We start from the raw sequence: 27097 nt of genomic DNA on the forward strand, positions 1-27097 counted from the left end.
GGCGGAAGGCACAGGGCCGTCATGCTCCGTTAAGATGGCATTATTTCCACATAGAAATTGGTGTAAAAGGTCATTTCAGAGCCGTGATTCAGGCCCTGAGAACATGGGGAAGGACAGAGCCTGGCCTGGGATCCAGCCGCTGGTTCGGGTGGGCGGCCGGCCTAAGAAGGGGAAGTGGTGGCCGTCTCTCCCGGGCCGCCGGGGACACAGGACCCGTGACCCCACTCCCCTCGGAGGGGCTGCAGGCTGGGGGCCGGGCAGAGTCACACGTCCAAGGTTGGTTCCGGAACGCTGGGTGGTTCCCTGAAGCTGGGCAGCGACACAGACATCTCTCCCCACCGGGGCGGCAGGGGCAAAGGCCAGTAGGGTGCTCGGGTGCAGGCTCAGAAACACCAAAGGCCAGTAGGGTGCTCGGGTGCAGGCTCAGAAACACCTCCAGAGGGACCATGGGACACAGTCTCCGTCTCCGACACGAACTCCGTCTTGGTGAGCCAGTCTCTTCTGCCTTCCTATCTACCTGCCTCACCACCCCCCTACCTACCTACCTGCTGGTGCTTTATTGAAATTAAACACAGACTGACTCGGCCATGTCTGTGAAGCCGGACCAGGAGGCGGAGAAGGGGGTTAGGAGAAGCACCCCGACAGCCCGCCGCCCACCACCGCCCACCGCCGCCCACCACCGCCCCCGCACGGGCCAGTCACCTTATGGTCTCCCATGCAGACGCTGGGCCCGATGTGGTCGTAGGTGACAACCTTCTCCTCGCTCTCCGACTGGGAAAAGCAAACAGAGGAAGAGATGTGGGAGGCGGAAACGGGGGGGCTTCCTGGGGAGCAGCGGAGACAGCCCTGTGGCTGTGCCACCCTCCACCACCCTGCCCACTCCTCCGTGGGGCTCCTGCTGGCTCAGAACTGCCAGTGAGCAGCTGGCCCCCAGGAGAGAGCGGCTGCCCCCCGGGAGGCAGCGGCTGGAGGCGGCCGGGCAGCACTCAGCCCCTGCTCGCGGGGTGGGAGGGCTCCGGCCTCGGGAGGGCGGCAACCTTCCTTGGGGGCTGGAGGCAACGTTCCCGGGGTGCTGGTGTGGCCTCTGCTCACGGCCATCAGGGCGGATGGGAGCTCTCTTTCCAGTTGTGCCCCTGGCACCAAAAACGGTCTCCGTTTTCTCCCTTGGCATTTGTTTTTGACCCAGAACTCCCTGTTCAGAGGAGAACAGACGCCCCTGAACGCCACAGGGCCGCGCCCAGCGGCCACTAGAGCAGGGCCCCATGCACAGGCCTCCCGCCCATCAGCCTGCGGGCGCCGCCCAGGGTGTGCCACTGGCGGTCAGTTCCGGCTCCAGCTGGGCAGGGCTTTCACTGCCGTGGCTGAAGCCTCTGAGACTATAAACTGAATTATCCTTAATGCAGTAGGAAGTGTGAGGTCAGCTTTACTTTCCAGCGGGATTGCCTGCCAGGAACTGCGACAACAGACCCCCTGCACACCCGTGGCGGCCTCCCTGGAGTGGGAAGCATTCATCAAACGCTGCGTGGTAATTTACAAAGGCAGCATAAAATTGTGGATTTCCAAGTGCATAATCGCAAGACAGATAAACAGATCACAGCGGGCTCCGCACTTCTCCCTGCGCATCCATCATGGCAGTCGCCCCCTCCGTGTTTGGGGCGGGAAGCAGAACCGACATGATGCCGAGCTGACCGAGCGTGGCATGATGGATGACGCCGCGAAAACGCGGGGAGGCGGCTGCTGGGCCGGTGACGCCCACCACTGCGGGAGCCCCAGGGGAGGGCCCGCTGGGGGAGCCCCCCGCCAGGAAGGCTCCAGGCCCTCCCCACAACGGGCCACCCAGCCAGGCTCCGTGCCCGCGAGTCTGCAGCATCAAACCTCCAGCCCTGGAGTGGAGACGAGGCCACGTGTGGGTGGCGGTCGTCCGTCCGCCTTCCGGACTCTGCAGCCCCGGGTGCCTCCCGACGCCAGGCGCTCCAGCTGTCCCGGTGGCTTCACCGCAAGATGCCTTTCCCTGGAAGATGACCCTCACCTCCTTTCTGCCCCAAGGCGCCTGTTCTAGCCGTAGCTCTGGGCTCCGCCGGCCCAGTGTGCTCAGAGCCGGCAGCTATGACCCACCGTATCCACTGTCCACTCTGCTTCCTCACGTCCCATCACGGAGCCCAGGGGGGAGGCCCAGCAGAGCATGGGGCCGAGTCTGAGGCCACACGTGTGTGCAGGGTCTGTGTAGTCAGGGCCCGTCTGCCCTGTCTGGCTTATGTCGTAAAGCCTGCTTGTGGGAGAACCCACGGCCCGTCCTCCGTGCTGGGCTCTGGGGCCTGCCTGCCAGCTGTCCAGCAGGCCCCCAGGCCCTGTCAGGGCATGCTCACTGCAGGCCCCATGCACCCAGCCTGGTCCAGGAGGACTCTCCCCAGGAGCTGGCTTGCAGCCGGGCGTCCAGGGCCACCCGCTCTGGAAAGGCCAGCAGGATCTTCCGTAGGGGGCCACGGGGCTGCTGGCGGGGTCGGCCTGCATGCAGCTCATCCCAGAAGCTCTGCCCTCCCAGCTGCGTCTCTGGATGAGGGTCTGGGCCCGGGGGACAGAGGGGACCCCTCATAGCAAGTGCGGGGGCCGTGCAGGGTGGTGGCCAGAGCCCCGGACGTCCTGGGTTGAGGTTGGGGGGCCACCCACCCCCTCCTGACTGGCTGCCCATGTCACTCAGAAGCCGAGCTGCTGCCTGATGAGTCAATGCACTTCATTACTGTATTTTTTACTGATGGTGTTGACAAAACCAGTGCAGATATTGATTCTTGAGAGCAGTCCTTTTGTGTTAAATGTGGGCGTTGAAAACCCCAGGAATCGAGAGGCTACGGGAACTGGAGACCCCCACCCCAGCACTGCACGCAGCCTCCAGCCCCTGGCGTTTGTGTGACTCAGCTCAGGTTTACAACTTAAGGAAACACGACGACTTCACAGCTCAGGAGCTCTTCCGAGGACAAGAGCCCGTCGACTTCTCCAAGCACGCAATAAAGTGAAACGACTCCTGACGCCCCGGTGACCGACCGTCTACGCTGTTTTGACTCCAGAACCCGGGTATGTCCCAGCCCGAGGACCGGAGGCAGGAGGGTGCCCCCAGCCTGGGCCCGCCCCCCAGCCGGCCCCCCAGGCTTCACTCACCCTCAGGACGAGCTCCTTGGCCGAAGGAGACATGAGGACGCGGTCACACCAGGCGGGGCAGCGGGTGTTCATGTACTGCCGGCCCTGGCTGCAGTCCTCGCTGTATGGGTAGCTGGGGAGACAGGATGGGGGCGTGGTCAGCAGCTGCTCGCCGGCCCCACCGCTGCCCCTCCTCCACGCGGGCCCCGCACCCCAGAAAGGCCCAGCTTGTCCAGGGGACAGAGAGGCGACAGAAGCTTCCCAGAACCGAGTCCCGCACTGTCCCCAGCACTTCAGATATGCTTCTGGACGCAGCCTAAAGCACAAACCTGCACAGACGCCTGCGGCTGGCTGGCTGACAGACCCCTTCCTTTCCCCTCAGCACATGTCCTGTGCCCCCGTGTGTGGGAGCCCTGGACCAGCTGGACAGACAAACGTCCTGGCCAGGCACACAGCCTTCTTGGTCGAATATCACCATTTTATATTTATCATTACAGACAAGAACCTACACGTGGTCCAACTCTGAATTAGGGACCATGGAGAAGTCCAAGAAGCGCTTCCTAACCTTTAATATAAAAGTGGACCTGTTCACTGCAGGGAGGAGGCCCCTGGTGCCCCGTCTTTGCGATGCATGCTGTCCCTGTGTTATACGCATTTTTCTTTTTCACAAAAGTGAACCCTGGAGCTTTTTCCCTAATAATTTGTCCTGTAAAAGCATCTCTCCCCACGTAGAGCACTCGTCCATACTTGGAAAGGGATGCGTCCCTCTGGGGAGTCAGACACTCTGCCTGGGCGGGACCAGGGGGTGTGCCTCTGCCAGTGTGTTGGTCACGGTCACCCCGAGGCACGTACCCAGGCAGAGCCCTGCGCAAGGGGCTCAGCAGCCCACTCCCAACCCAGGCGCCTGACCACAGCCAGCTGCTGGGACCCTGCTTCCTGTTTGCTCCCGTACCCGTTTCAGCAGCAAGCATCTATCCACTGTTGGAAGCATTTTGGTTACTTCTAGGTTTGGGGAGTTCTTGATTGTGATGAGTGGACCCCCAAGGGGCCCAAGATCCTTTGGGGGCTGGAAGGTAAACTCCGTGTTCATGGTCACACAGACATGCTACCTGCTGTTGTCACGGTGCTCGCGTGGCCCCACCCCACATCGCACAGGCAGAGGCCACAAGAATGATTCCTGGACTGGATCTCGAGCCTGTGAGAGCCGGTTTAGGAGTCGGTGGGAGGAGTGGGGAGCACGTGAAGGTGGGACCCTCAGACCTCAGGGAAGGGAGGTTTGGAAGGCGCTGTCCCGAGGGCAGGGGTCTGGACAGGGCTGCGTGCACGGCGAGAACCTTTCACGTCACAGGAAGCCGCTGCCGCACCTTGGTGGGTGAGCCTGCTAAGCCGTCTCACTTCATTTTTGTTTTCAAGCCAATGACAGTGTGACCTGGAGTGTGTTCACAGCTGGGATGATGAGAGCGGAGGTGCAGAGAGGCTCTGAAAACCAGGTGTGCCAGCCAGAGAACGCCACTGAGTATCCCCTGCTGTCAGCACCACCTGTCTGCTGGCACCAGCGATGCCCATGGCGCATAATTCCCTGGTTGACAAGCTGGATGCCCTGGGGTGGCCACTGTCCCTCAGACATTGTCCATCACCCCCTGCCCCCAGGAGATGCCGAAGCTGGACAGCCAGTGGAGCACAGGCCGTCTCCACAAACGCAAGAGCCCGCAGCCCCGGACCCCATGAGCCTCTGTCGTGACCACCTGGCCCAAGTGGGAGAAGGAGTCGTTTTCACAGAACAGTCAGGATGATGCAGGCCTGGGGAGTGTGGAGAGGAGCCAGCGCGGCCCTTCCTTGTGACAGGTCACGTGGACAAACCCAGACGTGGTCTCCCTCCCTGGCCAGTGCTGCTTCTGGACAGATCCCCACGGGGTTCAGCCACGACAGAAGCAACAGAGCCAGGAGGTTCCACCTTTTAACCACAAAGAGGGCAGCGTGGTAGAGCCCAGGCACAGGATGCCCTGGAGCAGGCAGATGTGCCCGAGGACATCCCTGCACACCTGGCAGCACACCCACCTGGCAGCACGCCCACCTGGTACACACCCATCAGGTACACACACACACACAGGTACCCAGCCACCAGGTACACATCCACCCAGGTACACAGTTACCAGGTGCACAGCCTCCAGGTACACACTTACCCAGGTACACATTCACCAGATACACTCCCAGGCAACACACTCACCCAGATAATACACACACCCAGGTACACACCCTAGCCATACACCCAGGTAACACTCCCAGGGAATGCATACACCTAGGAAACACACATGTATACACATATAGACATGAGTTTTGTACCACATACACAAAAAGTCACGAACACATCATGAACATACCCCCACATAAAAATCTACACACGTGCCAGTTCCTGTCTGCTCATATGTGAACACACCATGTACATGTGCACATGGAGCTTATGCACACACACAGCCACACCTATGCAACGCACACCTGTACACACATGTATTCACACACACACACCACACACAGGCCCAGGTATACACGTACCCATGCACATGTGCAAACACAACCCACACCCACACTCACAAGACACGCTGCATACAGCCACGCACACATACCCACATATCCACACCTGTGCCTGTATAACCATGTCTGCACACACACACGTGCGTCCATACCATGGACACACACTCACACCTGTGCACACCCACACCTGTGCACTATGGTACCATATGCACACATGCCGACATGTGCACTGCACAAACACATGCAATTAGCCTGTAACCTGACCACATGCATCCTGCACACACACCCACACAAGTACATGCCTGCACGCACAGGCACTCACACCCATGCGGGGGCCCCATCAGGCACACGTGCTGGCACAGTGCACACAGTACATACACACACGCACGATCCTCTGTGCACACACCCTACACACGTGTGCACAGGAGCTCATGCCTGCACACACACAGGCAGCACTCCTGCTGCTGCTGCTAAGTCGCTTCAGTCGTGTCCGACTCTGTGGGACCCCATAGACGGCAGCCCACCAGGCTCCCCCGTCCCTGGGATTCTCCAGGCAAGAACACTGGAGTGGGTTGCCATTTCCTCCTCCAATGCATGAAAGTGAAAAGTGAAAGTGAAAGCTCCTGGGATCACTTAGTTTCTGGCAGTTAGAGAACACATCTGGGTACCAAACGGCCACTGTTTCTAACCACGTCCGTGCAGCTGCTTCTGCTGACAGGTTCCCAGTGTTGGGACAGCTCTCCAGACATGGGGCTGTGAGAGCCACCCAATGGTCAGAAACATGGTTTTAAACATGAGGGAACAAAATGGAGGGGATGGGTGTGACCCAGGCACTGGAGGAGGGGAAGGTGGATAGTGGGGGAAGGGATAATAAGGTAGTGACCTGGAAGTGGGGGAGTGGTGGGTGACCTGAAATGTGGGGGAGGAGCAGGTGACCTGGAATGTGGGGGAGGGGTGAGTGACCTGGAATGCGGGGGAGGAGCAGGTGACCTGGAATGTGGGGGAGGGGCGGGTGACCTGGAATGTGGGGAGGGGCGGGTGACCTGGAATGTGGGGGAGGGGTGGGTGACCTGGAATGTGGGGGAGGGGTGGGTGACCTGGAATGTGGGGGAGGGATGAGTGACCTGGAATGTGGGTGAGGGGTGGGTGACCCGGAATGTGAGGGGGGGGCCATGACCTGGAATGTGGGGGAGGGATGAGTGACCTGGGCATTGGGGAGGCGTGGGTGACCCAGGAAGTGGGGGAGGGGCGGGTGACCCGGGCAGTGGGGGAGGGGGTGACCCGAGCAGTGGGGGAGGGATTGATGACCTGTGCTGTGGTGGGGGGGTGGGTGACACAGGCAGTGGCCTGGATGGCCTTGCCTTGGAGACTCAGGCTTTGCATGCAGGCTGGGAGGTCAGGGGCTGTGAGCGGGGACCCTTAGCTCAGGGAGCCCACGGATTAGTCTGTAAACCATGACCTTTTCCACCCCAGAGAACCTGAAATGCTACTTCCCAGTTAAACGGAGAAAGTCTGACCTCTTGAGCAATGGGGCTCCCAGTGGCCCCCACCCCCTGTCCCTTCCAGACCACCTTCCCTCAGGAGGCAGCCCCACCTCCAGCCAGAGAAAGGTCTCTGGCCAAGACGTGCTTGCAAGGACGGGACACCGTTCCTGGAGAGCTGGCATGGCCCTAACACACCGACCAGGTCACAGGATGTCCATGCTTCCAGGACAAGGGCAGAATGTCTCAGGCTGTTCTCCTGCCGCACGAGCCCGTCAGGCCGGAGGCAGGTGAGCCCAAGAGGGCAGATGACCTCCGGGTGCCCACAGCGTGGGCACCGACCCAGAGTTCCTCCCACTTGGCACCAAAGTATCCCCACCCCCAACCTACCAGCAGGATCTCACAGGCCAGACCACGCTGGGCCACGCCCCTCCTGGGGGCCACACCCCTCCCCAGAGCCCACCCCTGGGGCCTGGCTGAAGTCCAAGGTCTGTGCAGGCCGCCCGGTCCCTCCGAGCCCTGACGTGCCTGTCTCTCTGCTGCCTGGGGGATGGGGCTATGTCCCTCGGCCACCAGAGCGACCACAAAGTCCTGGGTCTCCCGGCGGGCCCATCCCCCCGCGCCTTCTGCGCTCTGTGCCTGGCTGAACGTCCAGGCTGCGAGGTTTGGAGAAGCTCAGGGACAGCCACCTGCTCGGGCTGCTGGGGAGCCGTATGTCCACAGCTCCTCCTCCTGGCCGGGCCGCAGCCCTGAGGGAGGCGTGTGGACCCTGATCAAGCGGGAGAGATGCCCAGGACCCCCACACCGCCCCCAGAGGGCGGGGGGAAACCGGTCCCTCAGGACGGCCTCAGCTTCCAGCGGTCCCTGGCGGCTCGTGTCACTGCACACTTGATGTTGCTTCAGTTGCATCAGAGCCCAAGGACGACGCGGCGGGGCAGCTCCTGGATGCGCTGCTGAGGCCGCCCGCTCAGGCCCAGCTGCTGAGTCATGCACGGGCTCCCAGGCATCGGAGCCGCTGCTGGGTGCCCACCAGGCCCCCAGGGTACACATCCCTGCCTGTCTGGCCCCTGCACCTCGAATCACTGGTCTGGGCGCTGACGGTGAGTGGCAGGCACCCAGACACCTCAGCCAGTCTGGACTCAGGCAGTCCCAGGTCCAGCGGACGTCTGACCTCTGGAGTGAGGCTCAGGAAGTAGGGTAAGCTTCACGGGGAGCCCGGGAGGACCTCTGATGCGGATCTGACGTGTTTACCTCCCCCGAGGCCTGGCACAGACGGGGGTGGGGGAGCAGATGGCACTCTCAGCCCCACCTGCAGCGGCTCCCAGCGGCCTCGCTCCCTGAGGACGATTCCCCGAAACTGCCCAAGGCCCATTTTCTCCCAAGTGGTAAGAATTCTCACTTGGCATCTGTAAAACGGCAGAGACGGGGGAGCAGCCGTGGGGGGCGTCCGTGTCCTCCAGATGGGCCTGGGGTGGCTGAGCGGGCTGAGTGTCCTGGGCCATTTTGTAATTGGCTCTCTTTCCCCCCACCCCAACCCAGCCCCCTGCGGCCCCGGGCGGGTCAGGGAGGAGCACGCTGTTATTGCCGCGGATTTCAAGATTCTGTAAACACCAGAGCAAAACACCACAAAAGCTCACGTACCCGAGAAAGAGAACCAACACCCGCGTCCCGACGGCCCAAGAAAGATCCAGAGCTTGGCACTGCCTCAGCGGCCCCTCGTAGGCGCCTCTGGGAGGCAGTGTCGGCACCGAGGAGAACAGCCCCTACCACGCTCTCCAGGCTGGGGAGGGGGCGGGAGGAGGCATGGGGGGCACAGAAGCACAGACGGGAGGTTCCCTGTGGTCCAGAGAGTGGGCAGTCCTTACCTGGGAGGGAACGAGATGTCCAGTTCATACAGTCTGTCCTTAAACACAGACAGCTCTTTGTCAAATTCTAATAGCTGAGAAAAAAAAAGAAGATAAGGGTCACTTGGGCTTGCGCTCCTGGGGGCACCGGACAGCCTGGGCAGGGACACCGTGATTTCAGACCCCGGCACCTGCCCTGCATGAGGGCTGCCCAGGGCTGCCCTGGGCGGTCCTGCAGGCCCCAGGGTGAGGCCCGGTGCTGACCAGCTGGGGCCACTTTGTCCCACTGAGCATGCAGGGTGCGGCCATGGCCACGCTGGAGTCACTCTGAGGTGCCCTCGCCTGAAGGCAGGGTCCAGCTGGAGTCACACTCTCGAGTGTGGGCCTCGCCCAGAGGACCGCAAATGGCACTGGCCTGGTAGGCCCCTCAGAGCCACGCCCACGGGCACTGCACCTCCAGGAGGCGGGCCCTGCGGCCACACGCGCCCTGGGCACGTGGGGGAGCATGGCATCACACAGGTCCGAGGCCACACGGCCCTCTCTGCTCCCGCCATCTCAGCCCTTCGATCTGCATGCCGTGTGTGCAGAGCAACCCTGGGCACCAGGCTCTACCTAAGCCACCCGCAGAGCCCGCGGGCAGCAGGCCAGCCCTCAGCTGGGCCGCCCTCCTCGGGTGAGTCAGGGGGAAGCAGGCCGGACACCTCCTGGCAGGAGCTCCTGGGGGTGATTATGGGGGTGGGGGGACTGAGGCTCCTTTTGCACAAACAGGACGCTTCAGACACAGCCGCCTGATCCCAGTGGCCACCAAGCGCTGACCCTGCCTGGTGAGGCTGGAGGCTGGGTCCCACGGCTGCCACCGTGAGCCCACGTTTGCTAAGAGGCACCTGTGGCAAACCTCGCCCCACTCAGCACCCCTGCTGGGGGCCTAGGGGTGCAGGGCCAGAAGCGGGGTGCAGAAAGGGTTTTGGGGGGAGGGGAGGCACAGGGCAGGGGCTGTGTGGGGGTGGGGGCTGGGGCCAGAGCCCCTCAGCTCCCAGGCACAAGCAGCCTCCTGCCCCCACCTCCAGGGAGCAGCCGGGGCCAAACGACTTCTGGAAGGTTCCCGAGTCGGTGTTTCAGGGTGCCTGGGGTGGGGAACAAGTCTGCAGGGAGGGTGAAGCATGAGTGTGGGGCCTGGACCAGCTCTGGGCTCACACAGGTGTGCACACACGTGTGCCTGGAGACACCCTCACAGCACGCTCGCAGGACGCACCCCCACAGGGAGACAGCAAGCGTGTCATCCACAGCCTCCCGAACGTGAATGCTCGGCCTTTGCAGCTCAGGAGGACGGCCCTGACCCCCGCGGAGTCCGCCAGCATTGCGGCGCATCGCCCCCGGAGGCCCGCCACCAGCGTCCTTCCGTGGGGGGTCCGGTGCTGGGGTTGCTCTCAATCTTGGCGTTTGGTGTCCTGCTACAGACGCCCCGAGCTCTTGAGGACCACGCCTCCCACCCCTGCCAGCTCCAAGCGTCCCTCCCGTGTCCCGCCCACGACCCACCACATGAGCGCCATGCCCGGCCCGCTCTGTCCGTCTGGACACTCCGCTCCCTGGGGGGGACTTTCCCGTCCCTGGCTGCTGTGAGAGCCGCTTGTGTGTCTTCATCTGCCTGGACTTTTGAGCGTATGGTGTTTATCTTTCTGATTCTTTCTCTGTTTCCTTTAAATAGTCTCAGAATTTTTATCAAGCATTCCGTGATCTGACCTCTTGGACTCTCGCTACCGTGGAGGGCTCCCTGCCCCGCATCCACGGGAGGCCAGCACGCCGTGTTTCAGGAATGATATTGCATTTCTGTTGAAGTGGGAATCTGTATCTCTTTGAGATTTTTCACAGCCTGATGACCAATTTCTCATGTATCGTAAACATTCTTCTTGATCACAAAGTGAGGGACAGCGCAGGGCGTGTGCGGACAGTGATGAAGCGGCCGGCCGGCCGTATCTGCCAGGCACAGTCCGGGCTGCACGCCTGCCTCTGCTGCTGCAGAGGTGCGGCGCTGATGAAGGGAAGAGGCTGGAAAATCGATGCGGCGGAGCCAGAGCAGGTGCTACACACACAGAAAACATCTCCATCCGACGGGCCGAGCGCCGGGAACACTCCCGCGCCTGCCCGGGGACAGCCGCGGAGAATTTAATCTCTCCAAATCCTCACCAGGGCACTCCATCCTGCCGCCCTGACAGCCACACTTATAATTAATTATACAATTTCGATGGGAATATCGACTAAACAAAGCTATAAATCATAGAAAAAGTCAATAGGCATGGACACGTTCAATCATGTCCCGGCCGATGATTACTACTCTTAAAATACAATAATTATTTTCAGAGCCAGCTTGAATTAAATTTCTGTCAGGCGGGAACAAGACCAGTGGTTGATCAAGGATGCGATGGACCCGGGGCCGTGGCTGAGCTGCACATCCATCCTGGTGGGCGTCTCACCCTGAAGGTGAGCGCTTGTCCGGAGGCCCCTGGGGGTCTGCACGCCCGCCTCCTGCAGGGGGCCGCGGTTACCGTGGAGCCAGCCCTGCACTGGGAGGCATGAGGCCTCCGCCCCCGAGCTTCCTGACCCGACCAGGGGGCCCAGGGGCCCCCCAGAAACCCTCGTGGAGGCCTCATCTCTGCTTCGACTCCATCACGTCTTTTCATCTTAGGAGCAGACTCAAACTTCTCCCAGATATTCAAATTAATTTTCCTCCACATTGAAAGCATGGTTTCACAAGATAATATGTAAATAAAATTACGTCTAAGGTGATGTCTGTTGTTTCCAGGTGATGACACACTTCCCAGGCAGTAAGGAAGGCCAGCGGGGCTCTGGGCCCACCCCCCACGCTGTGGGACGCAGGAGGAGCCCACCTCCCTGGGACCCAAGGGTCCCCGAGGAGCCAGCTGTTCACAGGCTGTGGGCCAGTCTCCAAGGACACCAGGTGGGTGGAAGCGGCAGAGGAGGCTCGGGAGCGCCTGGGGCCGGGGTGAACCCGTGCAGTGGGGGAGGCGGCCTCACAGAAGAGGGCTGGGCCCCCCACGGTGGGTTCAAACCTGGGCTGAGTGGATGGCCGTGTGACTGGGCCCGGCTGAGCTCCAGGCCGGGGAAGGGGGGGTCGGAGGGGGTGGGGTGCAGGAAGGAGGCAGGGGCAGGGGCCGGGGGCGGGGGTGGGGGCAGATTAGGTGGTGGAGAGTCCAGGCCCCAAAGCCAACGGACATGAGAGGTGAGAGGTCCCGGCGGGTGATGGGGGCTTCCCAGGGGCAGGCAGGCAGGCAGGCAGGGCAGGGCGGCTCTGTGCAGGGACTCGGGACTGGCAGGGTCTGCCGGACAGCTAGACAGTCCCCCATCCAGACAGACGTGCCCTTCTCTGGGTGCAGATGGTGGACACTGCTCAGGGAGGCACAGAGCCCCCGTGGGGCCTGAGGAGATGTGACGCAGAGGTGCTGCCCAGAGTCCGTGGGTGACCAGGCTGCCCAGGGCACCCGGAGCACAGAGGGCTGAACGGGGGCGGAGGGACAGACAGGGGCTGAATCTGCACACGGTTCTGGCCTTTGAGATGAAGACGGCCCTGAGAGGTCACAGTGGTCTCGGTGGGGTAACCAGGAGCTAAAAGTGGGGACCGTGGTACAGACAGTGCCTCACCAGGGTGGGGGGAGCAGCCAGGGCCTCAGGAAGGGGGTGCACAGGGCACACCTGGGTGGGGGAGGCTGCCTGCAGGCGTGGCTGACCTGCTGATAACACACAGGCGCCAGAGGAATGGGTCAAAGCAGGTCCAGCTGACGTTCACACCACGGGACAGCCCCCAGCCCAGCCCTCCCATTGCCCGTGTGCAGGCAGTCTGTGCAGGGACCTGCTCACAGGAGCGGGGGTAAGCTGCAGGGGTCTGTTCACATGTACTTCCACTCTGCACATGCACACACGCACACGTGTACTTCACTTTGCACACACATGTGTACTTCACTCTGCACATGCGCACACGTGTACTTCACTCTGCACATGCACACGTGTACTTCTCTCTGCACACATGTGTGCACTTCACTGCACACTTCTTGTCCTTGGATTTGTCAGTCTCCTTCTTGTACACATGCACACATGCACACGTGTACTTCACTCTGCACATACACACGTGGTTCACTACACACAAACACACACACACACACGGGGTTGGTGGCAGAGGATGTCCCTCAAATTCTCAAGACAGTCTCTCCTCTTTCCAAAGGAAGCCCAGGCCTCAGTGGGTGGGCCCTGAACAGAGAGGGTCTGCACCCAAAGCTGTCAGCCCTCTGCCTCTCACCTGGGGGGTCCCCAGGGCTAAGGGCTATTCTGCCCGTCAAAGACAGTAAGGCAGGTGGATGCAGCCTGGCCAGAGGCAGGAGGCACACCAGGCAGGGCCCAGCCAGAAGTGATGGGAGGGCCGGGGGTCAGCACTGCCCAGAGCAGCGGCGGGGGACCAACCGCACATCCCATGGCGGGACTCACCGCAGTGCCGTTGTCGTCCCGGAAAACCTCCTGGTTGAAGTAGTCAAAGAGCTTCTTCTCCAGCTGGAGCATCACCTGTTGGGGGTGGGGCGTCAGAGCAGGGGGCCCCTCCCCAGGGCGGGACCACGGGGGGGGGGGGGGGGAGCGTCAGAGCAGGGGGGGTCACGGGGGGGGGCCATCAGAGCAGGGGGCCTCTCCCTAGGGCGGGGCCACAGAGGGGGCTGTCAGAGCAGGGGGCCCTCCCTAGGGCGGGGCCGTGGGGGGAGGGTCAGAGCAGGGGCCCTCCCCAGGGCGGGCCCCCCTCCCCAGGCCGGGTCACTGGGTGCAGAGGGGCGTGAGAGCAGGTGGGCCCCCTTTCCAGGGCGGGGCACCTCCCCACAGCGGGGCCACGGGGGGGGGGCCGGGTCAGAGCTGGGGCCCCTCCCCAGGGCGCCTGCGCACCCTCTGCGCTCACCTTCCGGTCGTTGTCTGACTCTCGGAATATCAGCTTCACGACTTCGTTGGTGTCCGCGGCCCGCACGGTCTGCATCGTGGCCTTTGTGCAGAGAGTCTGGGAAAGACACGGAGGAACCAGGTCCGAGACCTGCCGCCTGGCCGCCCGACCCGGTCCCTCCGTCCTCGCTGTCCGGCTGGGCTGGGGGCTCACTCCTCCTGAGCGCCCGGCCAGCCCCTCTGCCCTCCGTCCAGGCTGCTCTGTGGACCCAGGGGCCCAGGAGGCCCCACGGCCACGACGGTGGAGAGCAGCCAGGCAGGACCTGGAGGGCGGCAGGGAGGCAGAGGCCGTCGGGGGGCGCAGAGGGAGGGGGCCAGGCCTCCCAGCAGGTACACCCGGTCCTGCCCCACCCTGGGCGTGGGGCAAGGACAGGCCACAGCAAGAAGGTAAACAGGGTCCCTCCCCAAAGTCAGGACGAACCCGGAGCCTGGCCCAGGGGCAGCAGGGCAGCACTGGCCAGACCCACGTACAGTGGAGAGAGAACCGCTCCAGAAGGGCTGAGAGACGGCCAGGCTCGGAGAAGTGCTGACGAGGACGCGGGCCGTGCACCTCCCTTCGGAAAAGTCTGTCCGCAGGGTCCAGAGAGACTGCGGGGGCCAGGGGCCACAACCAGATTTTGTTTTGTGTGTAAGTTATACCTCGATAGAGCCTTTTTTTGTCCCCATAGTTTTTATGAAAAAGATAAAGAAGAAGGACTGCTGCAGCAGGACTGATGTTGACCTGAAGACGCCCGTTCATCCGAGGAGCCCGTGGGAGGACCTTGCGGTGGAGTGCGGGGCTCAGGCCCGAGGTGGCCGGCACTGTGGGGGGGGCACTGACATTCAGGGCACACACGGCTAACCAGGTCAGCGGGGCTCAGGCCCGGGGTGGCCGGCACTGTGGGGGGGGCACTGACATTCAGGGCACACACGGCTAACCAGGTCAGCGGGGCTCAGGCCCGAGGTGGCCGGCACTGTGGGGGGGGCACTGACATTCAGGGCACACACGGCTAACCAGGTCAGCGGGGCTCAGGCCCGGGGTGGCCGGCACTGTCAGGGGGGGCACTGACATTCAGGGCACACACAGCTAATCAGGTCAAGCCCCCAAAGTGGCTTTTGGACTCATGTGTCACACATCAGTCTGGCCGCCTTCAAATGGCCGGATTAGAACAAGGGCCCCAGCAACCCTGCCTGGGCGTGCCCACCGCCTGCGAGGAGGCCGAGCCATCCAGATGCTAATGTGCTACGGGGCTTAAGAGCGGTGAATGGGGAGGCCTGGCGGGCAGACGGCTTACTCGGAGGAAACTCATAGTCTTCGCCCAAAGGCGGCTGCTGCAAACTTCTTAAAAAAACGCTCTCTCTCCCCCTCGCACCGGCTCCCAGCGGATACACATCTGCCTGGCCGGCCCCTCGCGCGCGGCTGCTCCCACACCCGCCGGAGCCCCTCATTCAGGGTGCCCAGGCCTCCCCTTTCAGCCGCAGCCGTGACCGCTGGAGCAGAAAGCCCGGGACAGCGCCTTTCCGGCTTGCCTTACAGAGGCATTTTCCTCTTTTCAAAGGAGAAAAAAATTCTCCAAATGCTGTTTTTAAAGAACCATCTGAGGTTTATTTCGCTATCAGTGGCCGTGTGGAGGCACCGGAGGGTGACGCGGGTGTCTTACTGGCACTCGGGGCCCCGGGCTTTTTGCTTGGACTTTGGCGACGCAGCCACTGCCAAGGACAGGCACCGTGAGGGCCCCCAGGACGGCAGGGCCGGAAAGGCAGCTTGTGGTGTTCTCGCTGCGCGGCTGGCCCGCTCCCCTCTGCAGCACAAACGCGCCCCCCCACCCCACCCCGGGTCCAAATTTCAGTGCTGGTGGAGCCCCTCAGGCCCCAAGAGGTGAGCCCGTGAGTGTGGCCTTACAGAACCCGCTCTGATCTCTGCCAGATGGAGGGGGTGAGGGGCGGACAGCCAGCCCCTCACCCGAGGATGGGGGTCCACCGCCCCGGGGTCAGCCAGGAGCTGGTCAGGGCCGTCCTGGTCAGAGTAACGCCTGACCTGGGGGGTCTCTGTTCTGAGGGATCTCTATTACAGGTCGAGAAGCGCTTTGGGGGAAAAGTGTAGAGTAAGCTTGGTGTGCAGAGGTCAGAGGCACACCAGCCGTTTCCTTGCTGCGGTTGCTGAGTTTTAGATGGTGAGGAAAAGCGTCGGGGCTCTCCTGTGTGTGCACTCCAAGAGAGAGCAGGTGTCACACAGCGCCTCGTCTGTTTACGACGTCCTGCTAGGCTTTAGCCCAGTCATGGCTGTGATTCCACAGACCCTGCTTCTGTCCGCACCCAGCACGCTGGACCACAGGAGGGGGTCCTCTGCACCCCCAGCTGCCAAAGGACCCGCAGAGGTCAGGCAGGCGGGCACCTGCGGTCGGTGTCTGGAACATGCAGCGTGTACAGGGGGGGCACGCATGGGGCTGGGGGTGTCAGGGAGACCGTGACAGAGCTAACAGAGCAGGGAGGCTGGTCGGGGCCCCGCGCAGGCCGAGGCCAGGGCTCTCACCCTGCCCCTGGGCCCGGCAGGACCACACGCGAAGGGGCTGGGCTCAGAGGACACTTTTGTCCCCAACTTATCCTGACCAGACTGGGTGTTAGAGCCAGAGGGAGGCTGTTTCAGGCTTGGGGGGCGGGGGTGGGACTGCCCCCCCACACACCTGCTCAGGGTCCTCCCTGCGGCTCTCCCCCACCTGGAGGGGGCGCAAGGGCTTAAACGAACCAGACCAGCCGCCAAGCAGCCTGGCCCCGGAGGCAGCCCCGGCTCCAGCTCCTTCCTCGCACCTTCTCTTTTTGCTCGTGTGTGACCCTGAGGACACAGTGCGTGGGGACACTCTTACCACGGACAGGGGCCGGCGTGCCCACGGGGTCCAGCACCCTCGTGGTGGGGCCCGTCTGCCAGTGCTGAGGCCTCTCCCCGTCAGGGGTGTGGGAGGCAGCCCACGGGGTCCTCGTCTCTGCCCAGATCACTCGGTTTCTAAGACCTTCAGGGATTAACCTTTGTCCCATCAAATGGAAAGTAAACTGGCCTTCAAATGAAAAGTTACTGGACAGCGGCTTCCTGAAGTTGTGAAGCCCAGCCCGGCAGGGCCTCGGGTGGCCTCCCCCCACGGGATGTGGACCCGCTGGAAGGACAGCCGGCAGCCCCCCCAGGAAGCCAGCCACACGCTGCGGCCCGCGGACTGGACACAGCTCCGCAGAGCTGGGGTCCCTCCACTGCCTGAAACGGAGCCGTGTGTCTGGAAAATGCAGGGCCACCACGTCCTGCCCCGCCCCGCCCCGCCCCGCCCCGGCTCCAGCTCCATGGAGAGCGGGCGAGCCCCTCCAGCCGGGTTCAGCCACTGAGGGACGGGTCTCCTGCTCGTCCGGGGAAGAAGGCGCTGGTCTGAAGAAAGCACAGGTTCCTGCTGCAGGCTGGCCCTTCCGGGCACCTACAGGCGGGATCCGGGACGGGGGGAGGCAGGCCGCGGGGGCCAGGCTGGTGGGTGGGCTCCGTGCGCCCTGCTTGGGGCTTTCATCCCCTGACAACCTCACGCAGGAAACATGCGGACCCTCTGATAGCGTGAAATCGGAAACAAAGCCAGGGCACAAAGAGGCCGACTGGCCGTGGCCGCCGTCCCCTCTTCAGCAGCTAGCACGTTCCAGGGCCAGCCCGAGGGGCTGCAGGAGAGAGCTTGGACAGGAGGCCCGTCCTGGGGGCGCTGGAGGCCCGTCCCGAGGGCGCTAAAGGTGGTGCCCACAGCGTGAGGACCCTCGGCTGGCCGCCCACCACACGGCTACTGTCATCTAGGGGCCCCGCCGCAGGGAGGCCCGTCCCCACCCCACCTGGACAAGGACGGCAGCCTCGCTCTGGGGAGTGAGTGGCTGCCCTGGGCAGCGTTTCAGGCGCAGGGAGTGAAGCTGGAAAGGCCCAGACCTCGGAACAGGTTCGGTGTTCCTCTTGGGACCAAGCGGCCCAGCCCCCACCTGCCTCGAGCCCCGGGACACAGGTGTGCACACACGGCCTTCTCGGAGGCCCCGGGCTCAGGCCGCTCACGTGGGACTGGGCTCTGGAGGACCAGTCCCCGCATCCCCACGAGCCCGCCGCCCAGACCCGCCTCTCAGGATGGAGGGCGAAGGCCAGCCTGTGGGGGCTCCTGGGCCCGACTCTGGGCACTGACGCGTCATGGAGCGCAAAGTGCCAGAGGCTGATGGCGGGTGCCCCGCGGGTCAGGGACGCTGGCGCAGCCCCGCCCACCAGGCAGGGCCCAGGTCCTCCGCCAGCGCCCGCGGATCCCTTTCAGCCTCCCCGCCACACGCGCGCGCACACGTGGACGCACAGCTCCTAGGAGGCAGGGGCCCCAGTGTGCCTGGCCTGCTCGGGCGCAGGGCCCCCTGGGTGGCCTGGCTGGCCTGAGGCCCAGGAGGCCACCGTGCTGGGAGGGGTGGGGGCAGGGGGTCTGTGGCCAGGGGCCTGGGCCACGGCTGCAGCCCCTGGCGGGGGACTCACGCTGTGAAGACCGATGTCACTGGGCAGCTTCCACCGTCAGCTGCACAGACTGGGGCCCAGAGCAGCCACCCTGAGAACGAGGGAGCGACATCCCCCTTCTCCTCCACGGTGCGGGCTAGGGTGTGAGGCTGCAGGAGGGGCTGGCAGGGACCCCACCTGCAGGGATCGCCTCTGGTGACAGATCCCTGGCTATCAGGGTCCGGCGGCCTGCCCGACAGACAGAGGGCACCGTCCCAGAACGGCCGAGGATCGGAGGCTGAGCAGCGCCCGTGTGGGCTTCTCACCGGAGAGCACTGGGGCGGGGTCGCCCTGCGTCTAGAGGGAGCTGCCCCCCTCACGCCCCCACTCCGTTCACGCTGACCCTCAGTGACACCATCTCTCCAGAGGTTTCCCTGGCAGAGCCCTGAGTCCGGGGACGACAGACATCTCTTGACTGCCGAGAGCCTCGGACTCTGAGGGCCCGAAGCATGGACCCCGCGGGGGGCGCCGCTGCCCGGTCCGCGGAGGCCCCGCTGTGCGGCCTTGCCCACGTCAGAGGCGCCCGCACCCTCTCTGTTCTACGCTGTCAGCTGTTCAAGAGAACAATAACTCCCATAAAGACCCTTTCATCTCTGCCCCAAGACGCTCGCCGACTCCCTACCGGCCCACGGCGAGGGGACAGTGCCCACATGCGGCCGGCGGGGCAAACCAGGGGAGCGCGGCTGACCTTTCTGGAAGGAAGCAGCTTGGGCTCGTGTCCAGCAGGACTGGGCGGCCGTGGGTCCAGCCGGGGGGCCTGCCACACGCCTGGTGCGGCCTTCCCCAGACAGCAGGGCTCAGGCCTGTGGGGCAGCGGGGTCAGGACAGGGCAGGATGGAGACCGAGACCCTCATCACTTCCTTCTGTGACGGAGCAGGACGCCCCGGGGCCTCCTGGGACAGACCCCAGCCCTCTCCTCCACCTGCCTCTAGTTTGCAGAAAAACGTCAGCCTCCTAGGCCCTCCCCGAGTTCCAGAGAATATATTTAACCAGAGAAGTAAGAATATGCAGAGACAAGCTGGGTGGGCTCACGGGGCCTTGCAAAGGGCCAGCCTGGCTGATGACCAGGGGCGACGCCCCTCCCGGCCACGTGGGAACCCGCCCTGGCTGCTGGGATGAGGCCTGGGGCCCTGGGACCGTGAGCGCTGGGAAGGCTGCAGTCTCTGAGGAGCCAGGTTCCCGGGGGGGCACCTGAGCCTGTACCTGTCAGCAGCCAGCAGCCGGGTGTTAAAAACCGCCACCAACCTCCGAAAACGCAGCCGTCACTGGGGCTGTCGGCGGTGACGGGCGGCAGGTGGGCGCGGCCGGGCTGGCGGGGACGGGAGCGCCTGGCGCTGCTGTCTCTCTCTGTCACTGGCCGGCTGGGCGCCCAGCTGCCAGCTGCCACCACGCAAGGCATGGAACATGCCTCTGAGCAATCTCGCCGGCAGGGCTGAGCGTCGTTAATTAGTTCGGGACGCACAGCCCATTAGATGGTGCGTGATCACTGCGTTTACTTTTGTGTATGTTTTAATTACAGCTTCGGCGGTGCCAGGCTTGATCGCTGGACCATCTTCTCAGTTCTGCCCTGTGAGCTCGTTCGTATTAATTTGCATCTGAGACGGGAAGCTCTAGTTCCAGGGGGACAGCCTTTCACTTTGCACGTCTCTCTGAGGCTGGTGCCCAGCAAGGCGCCCGAGACCCTGTGCTGCAGAGGGCCAGAGGGGCTCCACCTCGCTCTGGAGCCCCCGGCCGGCCAGTCTTCCTAGAGGCCCTGCCCGCTGCAGCCAGGCGCAGCCTCACTTCTGCCTGGGACCCTCGCTGCTCTGGGAAGGATCTGACTCACCTCGGGGCTCCCCTAGGATTTGGTGGGGTGAGCACCCAGGAGCAGGACACCCCGGGCACCCCAGGGTGAACCCGCTGCCCGGGGGCTGGGGATCAGCAATGGAAACCAGAGCCCCAACCAGCAGGCTTCTCATCGGGCTGGCAGAGGGTGACCAGGGCTTTCCTCCTCAGGGAGGGTCACCTGTCACCTCCAGGCGAGAAGATGCGCCCCCGTCGTCCGCCCGCGTCTCCTCTGACCTTACCTACAGGGCTGCACTGTGGTCTGGGCTGCTCAGGGTCGCCTTGGGCCCTACACTGACCTTGGGCAATCTGGAAACCATCTGTGGGGTGACCCACCAGCTGTGGGCACTGGCCTCTCCAGGAACACAGGTTGAGGCCCGCGTGGTCTCTGCTGCCCCAGGACCTGGTCTGCAGACCAGACCCGGGCGTCTCTTGGGGGTTGCCGCTGGGGCTGCCCACACCCGGGGGGAGGGTCAGTCCCGGGCCAGGGCCCCAGGTCAAGCCCTGTGCCTGTGTCTGTAGGCGAAGGGCAGGGTGCACCTCCTGGGCTCAGTCCTCAGCGGGGCACCCCAGCCCCGCCCCCTCCTTCTGGAGCCCCCGTTCACCGAGGCTGTGCGAGCCCCAAGAATAGGCTCCCCCACCCTCACACGGCTCCCCGGTAACAGCCACAGCCCTGAGGCAGCAAAGTCCCGGCGGTCTCGCCTGGCGCCTGGTTCTCACGCTGCCGCTCAAGTTGGGAAGCCCTCCCCTCTGCCCAACGGCCTTTCGGGAAAACCTGGGGAAGCTTTCTCTGGTTTCCCCAAGTTTCTCCAAGTGGCATCCACAGCTAGAAATCCTTTCAAAACGGCCCGCTGGCCAGCAAACGCCATCAGTCCACGAGATGCTAACACGGCAGGTGGAAGTTGAAGATCTTAGTAGGAAAGCTGCTGAAGTTAACCCAACAGAGGGAGCTTGGTTGTCTTCAGCTGTTTAGAGCTAGGCGTGCCCACAAGCACGTTTTCTGAGTTACCGACGGCATCAGCTCTGGCGGGAGGGCGGCAGCTCCACCTGACTCAGTGGAGGCCGTGCTGTGAACTGGACTCGGCAGATGTGACTGGTCACGGCCCTCCCGCCAAGGTCCCCCTGGATTCCGGGTGGCCCGCGTCTGCTTGGACTGTCCGTACACGGGCGGGGGGCCGGCAGGCCGGGAGCCTGCGAGGACCAGCGGAAGCTGAGGGGTGCCGGGGGCCCCGTAGTTGACAAAGTGGGAGGGAGCCCCCGAGCTCAGAGCCCCAAGATGCCGCTGCAGGGGCCTCGAGGCCGCGCCCAGGAGGTGCCGCCAGGCAAAGCCGTCTTTAGCAGGAACTTCAGGACACACGTGGTTGCTGTGACGTTCCTGACCAGCTGCACCCGCCTGGGGCCAAAGGCCGTGTGGCGACTGGACGGGACACAGGGGTGGGCCCAACCCCATGCACCATGCTGTGCGTCCTCCACGCCCCACGGGACCCCTGCTTCTCTGAGGCCAGGGCACCCGGCCGTGCCGTCTGGAACCAGTCACCACTGAGAAGAGCTGTCGCTCAAACAACCACGTCTGGTCAGGGAGCAGGGGGACCCCGACCATGCCCCTCCGGACCTTCCTTGGCCCTAAGGTGGTCCTGGCCACGCCCCTCGCTGGGCGACCTTGGCCCCCGCCTCCCCGCGCCAGACGGCCCCTTGGCCCTTGTGGCCCCAGACCCGTCACCGCGTGGGTCCCTCCGGGGCCCGCAGCACCGTCAGTGGGACTCCCGATGAAGAGATAGGACGCCCAACCTGGAGCTCAGGATAGAATGCCCAACCTGGAGCTCACGGCGGAGTCACTGCCTGTTAATGGGCCTCCCGAGGAAGCGACGCGGGCAGGTGGGGTGTCTACGACTTGTTAGCGGCCGAGATAACTGCCCTGCACCCGCTCTTGCGTGGTCGCGGAGGGAAAGAGGCAGGCAGGATTGGGTGCTCGGCTGGTGCTGGTTCTGTCTCATGGGTCAGGTCCCGGGGCGACCGGGCCATGGAAGCTGAGGGTGGGGAGGCCAGGGCAGGACCCTCGGGGCTGGGAGGGAAGGCCTGTGCAGGAGCTTCTGCTCCTCTGAAAACTCGGCCATTGGTGAGAGTTGTGTAGAGAGCAGCGTTTCGGGTCGTTCCTCATGCAAGTCAGCTGGGAAGGCACCCGAGATGAACACCCCCGGGCCTTCAGGGAGGGAGAGGAGGGGCGGGCCGGAGGCCTCCTGAAACCCAGGACCTGTGGTCTTAGAGACCCTGGGGGCTTTGGGGGCCTTCAGAACAGTGTGCTGGCACTCAAGGTCTCACTGCAGATGCCCAGAGCAGGCAGCCCTCTGCACACGGGGGGCTCACTTCCTCCCTGCAGCACGGCTTTCACTCTCCCTCATGGTCAGGGACGTGGGGCCCCGGTGTCCCGAGGGTGCTGGGCTGGGCAGGCCAGGCTACCTGCTCAGGGCAAACACACAGGAGGACAGAGCAGCCCTGCCGTGGGCAGCGCCTGCCTGCCCCCAGCCAGAGCCCCCTGCGACCCCGGCCAGAGCCCCCGGGACCCCGGCCAGAGCCCACTGCGGCCCCGGCCAGAGCCCACTGCGACCCCGGCCAGAGCCCCCGGGACCCCGGCCAGAGCCCCCTGCGACCCCGGCCAGAGCCCCCTGCGACCCCGGCCAGAGCCCACTGCGACCGCGGCCAGAGCCCACTGCGACCCCGGCCAGAGCCCCCGGGACCCCGGCCAGAGCCCCCGAGACCCCATCCAGAGCCCCCGGGACCCCATCCAGAGCCCCCTGCGATCCCGGCCAGAGCCCCCTGCGACCCCGGCCAGAGCCCACTGTGACCGCGGCCAGAGCCCACTGTGACCCCGGCCAGAGCCCCCGGGACCCCGGCCAGAGCCCCCGACACCCCATCCAAAGACCCCGGGACCCCATCCAGAGCCCCCTGCGACCCTATCCAGAGCCCCCAGGACCCCGGCCAGAGCTCCCTGCGACCCCAGCCAGAGCCCCCGGGACCCCGGCCAGAGCCCCCTGCGACCCTGGCCAGCACTGGCCATCCGCGTGGTCACTGTGTGGCTGGGCCTCCTCCTCTAGGGTGACAGGAGGGTCCCTGAGGTCAAGCCAAGGTCTGAAGGTGAAGAGTCAGGAGAAGGGGCGCTGGGCAGACGGGTCTGGGGAGGGGAGTGGGCTCGAACATTTTATGGGGGTGTGTGGTCGGCTCGGCTCCACACACACCTGCTCACGCCTGCACACACCCAGGGCTGTGTCCTCTGCTTCCCACTTGGTAAGGAGTCCCTGACTGAGCTGCCCGCGCCCCCCCTACCCCCCGGGCCGGGCACTGTGCCCCCCCGGGGGCCACGCACCGAGACCCTCCCACCCCCGTGGACACCAGAGCTCCCAGGCGCCTGTGTCCCTGGACAGTCCCTCCCGGTCCTGGAGCCACTGCCCTTTCTGTGGTGTCTGCCCTTCTGGGGAAGAGAAGGCCACTCTGGAAACCTCCTGACCCTTCCCAGCGCCCGGCTCAGTGGCCCCCGGGCACCAGCCCTGGTCTGGCCACGGCCTCACACGGGGCCTTGGGCCAGCAGAGGGGCTGTTCCGGGCACAGCAGGCTCATCGGGCCCAAGTACCAGCCAGACATGCCCTGGTCCGGGGGCTCAAGTTGGGACAATGTGGCTTTTCAACCCACGAAGAGGCTCTGTGGCTGAGGGCGTGGCTGCGGGCACTGGGTCCTGAGCACCTCCCAGCGCTGCGTGCACATGGGCATCGCCTGGGGCTTGAAGGGGCGCGCCTGGGGGATCGTGGATCCTGCCGCTGACTGAGCCAACGCGGGCCTTCATCATTCATCTGAAAACGCCGGAGGGGTGGACGGCCGCTCGCCACACTCAGGCACCTGCTCCCCCCACCCCAGTGCTCAGATTTTCGAGGAAGCCTTCTGCAAGGGGGGGTCACTTGAACCTGAGAGGCCAGAGGGAGACGACGGGGGATGTGGTCACCCACACGCTCGCTCGGAGGGCCCACGCTGGGCGGGCTCTGTGCGCTGCCCCCACCAGGCCTGGGCCTGGGTGGACCTGCTTCTCGGGCGGCAGGCAGAGCCCCCACTTCAAGGCCCCGTGGGCACTGCCATCAGCCTGCAGCCCCACGAGTCGGGAAACATGGCGACTGAGGACAACCAGCTCCCCCAGCCGGGGCCTGACGGACCTGGGCACCTCCCAGCTGGTCTGACCTGATTGCATCAATGCCTGCTGCTACCGGGCCCTCACCCAGGCCCCCAGGGCTCAGGAGGCACTCAGGGACGCGGGGGCGCCTGGCGTGAGCCGCTGACCAGCCGAATCCTCACTGCAGCCTCCTGCCCCCGCTTCGTAGCGCCCCCCGTGACTCTGCGGCCTTCTTCACGGGGCGTTCCTGCAGTAAGCAAACCAGCGAGCGGGAGGGCGGGAACGTGCCCGTCGAGGGCCGCCAGCTCTGCTGTTTACACAACACGACCGAACGCACATGACTTCCCACGGCGCCTACCTCCACCACGGACTTGGAATCCAGCCGGAAGTTGAAATCGCCGAAGACAAAGTAGGACGCCTTCTGGAACCGCTGGTCGCTGATCCTGGAGGAGAGGAGGGAAGGGGTCACAGGTGCAGCCGCCCGCCACGCCCAACCTCAGCCCTGCGCCAGCCGCCCGCCACACCCGACCTCAGCCTGCGCCCGAGGCCGTGATCCCGCCAGCAGAGCCCCGGCCACGCTGGCCTTGTGGGTGAAGGAAGTCCGCGCCGGTCACCTCTGGCTCAAAGCAAGATGGGAGCTGTCTCTAGCAGGACTGCCCGCAGGCAGACAGGCGCCCCAGCATGGGGAAGGTAGGCTCGGTGACCGGGCCCCCAGGCTCGCTGCCCAGCCGCGGCTGCACAGACGCCCCCACTGAGACGGGGCGGCGGGGCCCCTGGGCCCAGGGTGGGGGGCGCCCCCTCAGCCCGCGGTGGGCTCTGAGAAAGCACGTGTCACCAGCAGGCAGAGCCAGGGAGCACCACTCACCCCCGACCAACTCAGAAATGTCCGCCCGGTTACCCCGAACCGGGCCCCAGTGTGCAGAGCGAGGGCAGCCCCCTGGAGCCGTCCTTCCCAGGGACTTGTTAAGGAAGAGCTGACCAGGAGCAGTGTCACGGCCGTTTCATGGTGCTGGGCGGGGGGCCATCATCTGGTGGGCAGCTCTGCCCAACCATCCGCCCATCCATCCCCCGTCCATCCGTCCCCCTACAGCCGGGAAGGCCGCCGGCGGCTCCTCTCACACACGGGCCCATGCTCTCCCCGCCAGGGCCCCTGCCTGGCTCCTTGCCTCCTGTGCTGAGTCCCAGGGGTTTCCCTGGAAAGAGCACCTGAGCCCTGTGCTCCCGGCACTGCCCCGGGGCCTTGAGTTCCTTGCAGAAAACACGCCCCCGTTCCCCCGCTGGGCCTCCGGCATTCTCCCTCAGGCTGGCTCCTCTCCAGGCGGAGTTGGCGGCCTTTAATCCATCTGGAATTGCTCTGGAGGACTGGATTTGAGTCCATGGGTCTCTCCAGCAGTGATTGATCCTAACCCTTCAGGAGAACGCTCAGTCCTCCCCGCCGCAGTCTGTGCAGAGTCCCCGATGCTGGGTCTTCTGAGACTCTCCTTTCCTGCATGTCTTTGTCCCGTTCCTGTCACTTTAACAGCACTTCCTGACAGATGTGCTTCTCACTGAAATTCTTCTAAAAATCTTCTCAGCTGTTTCCACGTTTTTCTTGCACATTAACTGCTGTATCCTGTTGCTGAATTCCATGAAAAGTCTTGTTTTCGGGTTTAACCGGATTGATTCTCACACATACAAGTTTGAAAAGAAAGGACATATTTTAACAGATTATTACCAACAGTGCCGATGAGCAGTCACATCGCTTCTTGCGTTAAAGTTAAATCTTCTGTGGAGGAGACACCCCCCAGGGTGAAAACTCGGGGAGACCAGAGGGTCGACCCCGGGGAGCCCTGCGCCCGGGACCAGCCTCGCCCCTTACCCCACCCACCCGCCGGGCACCCACAGACGGTCGGCAGGAGGGACCTGAGCCATCTTGAAAAGGTTAATCTTTTGCTGTTAAACGCCTTCAGAAGAACGCGCCTCAGGGAACCTGCATGGTGTCCCATCAGGAGTGGGGTGTGGCCCCCGGGTCGCCCACCTCCGGGGGGCCCCGAGCTCAGCCCACCCTCCCCAGGAAAGGAGAGGAGGCGAGCCCCGCCCCCTCCCCACCCTGCCTCCGGAGCCCAGCGGGCAGCTGGGAGCAACACACACGGGAACCACCACCTTGCTCTCTAAAAAGCCCCCAACCTGCTCCACTCACAGCAGCCCCCACGGTCCCCGCCTTGACCACTGGCTGCACGAGACTAGGGGGGATAGGGGCTTCCCGTGCCCTCCAGCCTTGTGCTGGGCAGCCCCACCACCCTGCGGAGAGGCCCCAAGGCCCCCAGGGTCAGCTTCTGGCCTCTGACTCCCGCCCCGCCCAGGGGGGCTGCCTCTAAAGGAAGACCTGGGGGCGACCCTCAGTGCCCCGGGTCAGGGGGCCCCAGGTCAGGGTGTCCGGGTCAGGAGGCCCTGGGTCAGGGGACTGGCAGCGAGTGGTGACCCCTGCAGGGACCTGGGACCACCTCCCGCCAACATACGACCTCATGCCACTCCAACGCCTCACTTTTCTTTCCCTCTTTGTATTTATTAACTTTTTAAGGAAAACTGAACCGAGGCAAAGCTTCCGCTTGATCTGCTGAAGGGAGGAAGCAGGCGTACCTTAAATGTCACACGC

General features: G+C 64.1%; 1 protein-coding gene across 2 annotated transcripts in view; it reads right to left on the bottom strand.

Moving 5' to 3' along the window:
- INPP5A (inositol polyphosphate-5-phosphatase A) overlaps positions 1 to 27097 on the bottom strand; it is a 146161-nt gene that overhangs the window by 1664 nt on the left and 117400 nt on the right. For both annotated transcript variants that reach the window (XM_024986036.2, XM_024986037.2), the window contains exons 9-14: positions 24821 to 24905; positions 13938 to 14033; positions 13484 to 13558; positions 9011 to 9084; positions 3154 to 3265; positions 703 to 771 (exon numbers count right to left, since the gene is read on the bottom strand). In XM_024986036.2, coding sequence (XP_024841804.1) covers positions 703 to 771; positions 3154 to 3265; positions 9011 to 9084; positions 13484 to 13558; positions 13938 to 14033; positions 24821 to 24905 — 511 coding nt within the window. The remainder of the gene's footprint in view (positions 1 to 702; positions 772 to 3153; positions 3266 to 9010; positions 9085 to 13483; positions 13559 to 13937; positions 14034 to 24820; positions 24906 to 27097) is intronic.

This window comes from Bos taurus, chromosome 26, assembly GCF_002263795.3.
Source record: "Bos taurus isolate L1 Dominette 01449 registration number 42190680 breed Hereford chromosome 26, ARS-UCD2.0, whole genome shotgun sequence".
Classification (NCBI taxonomy): domain Eukaryota; kingdom Metazoa; phylum Chordata; class Mammalia; order Artiodactyla; family Bovidae; genus Bos; species Bos taurus.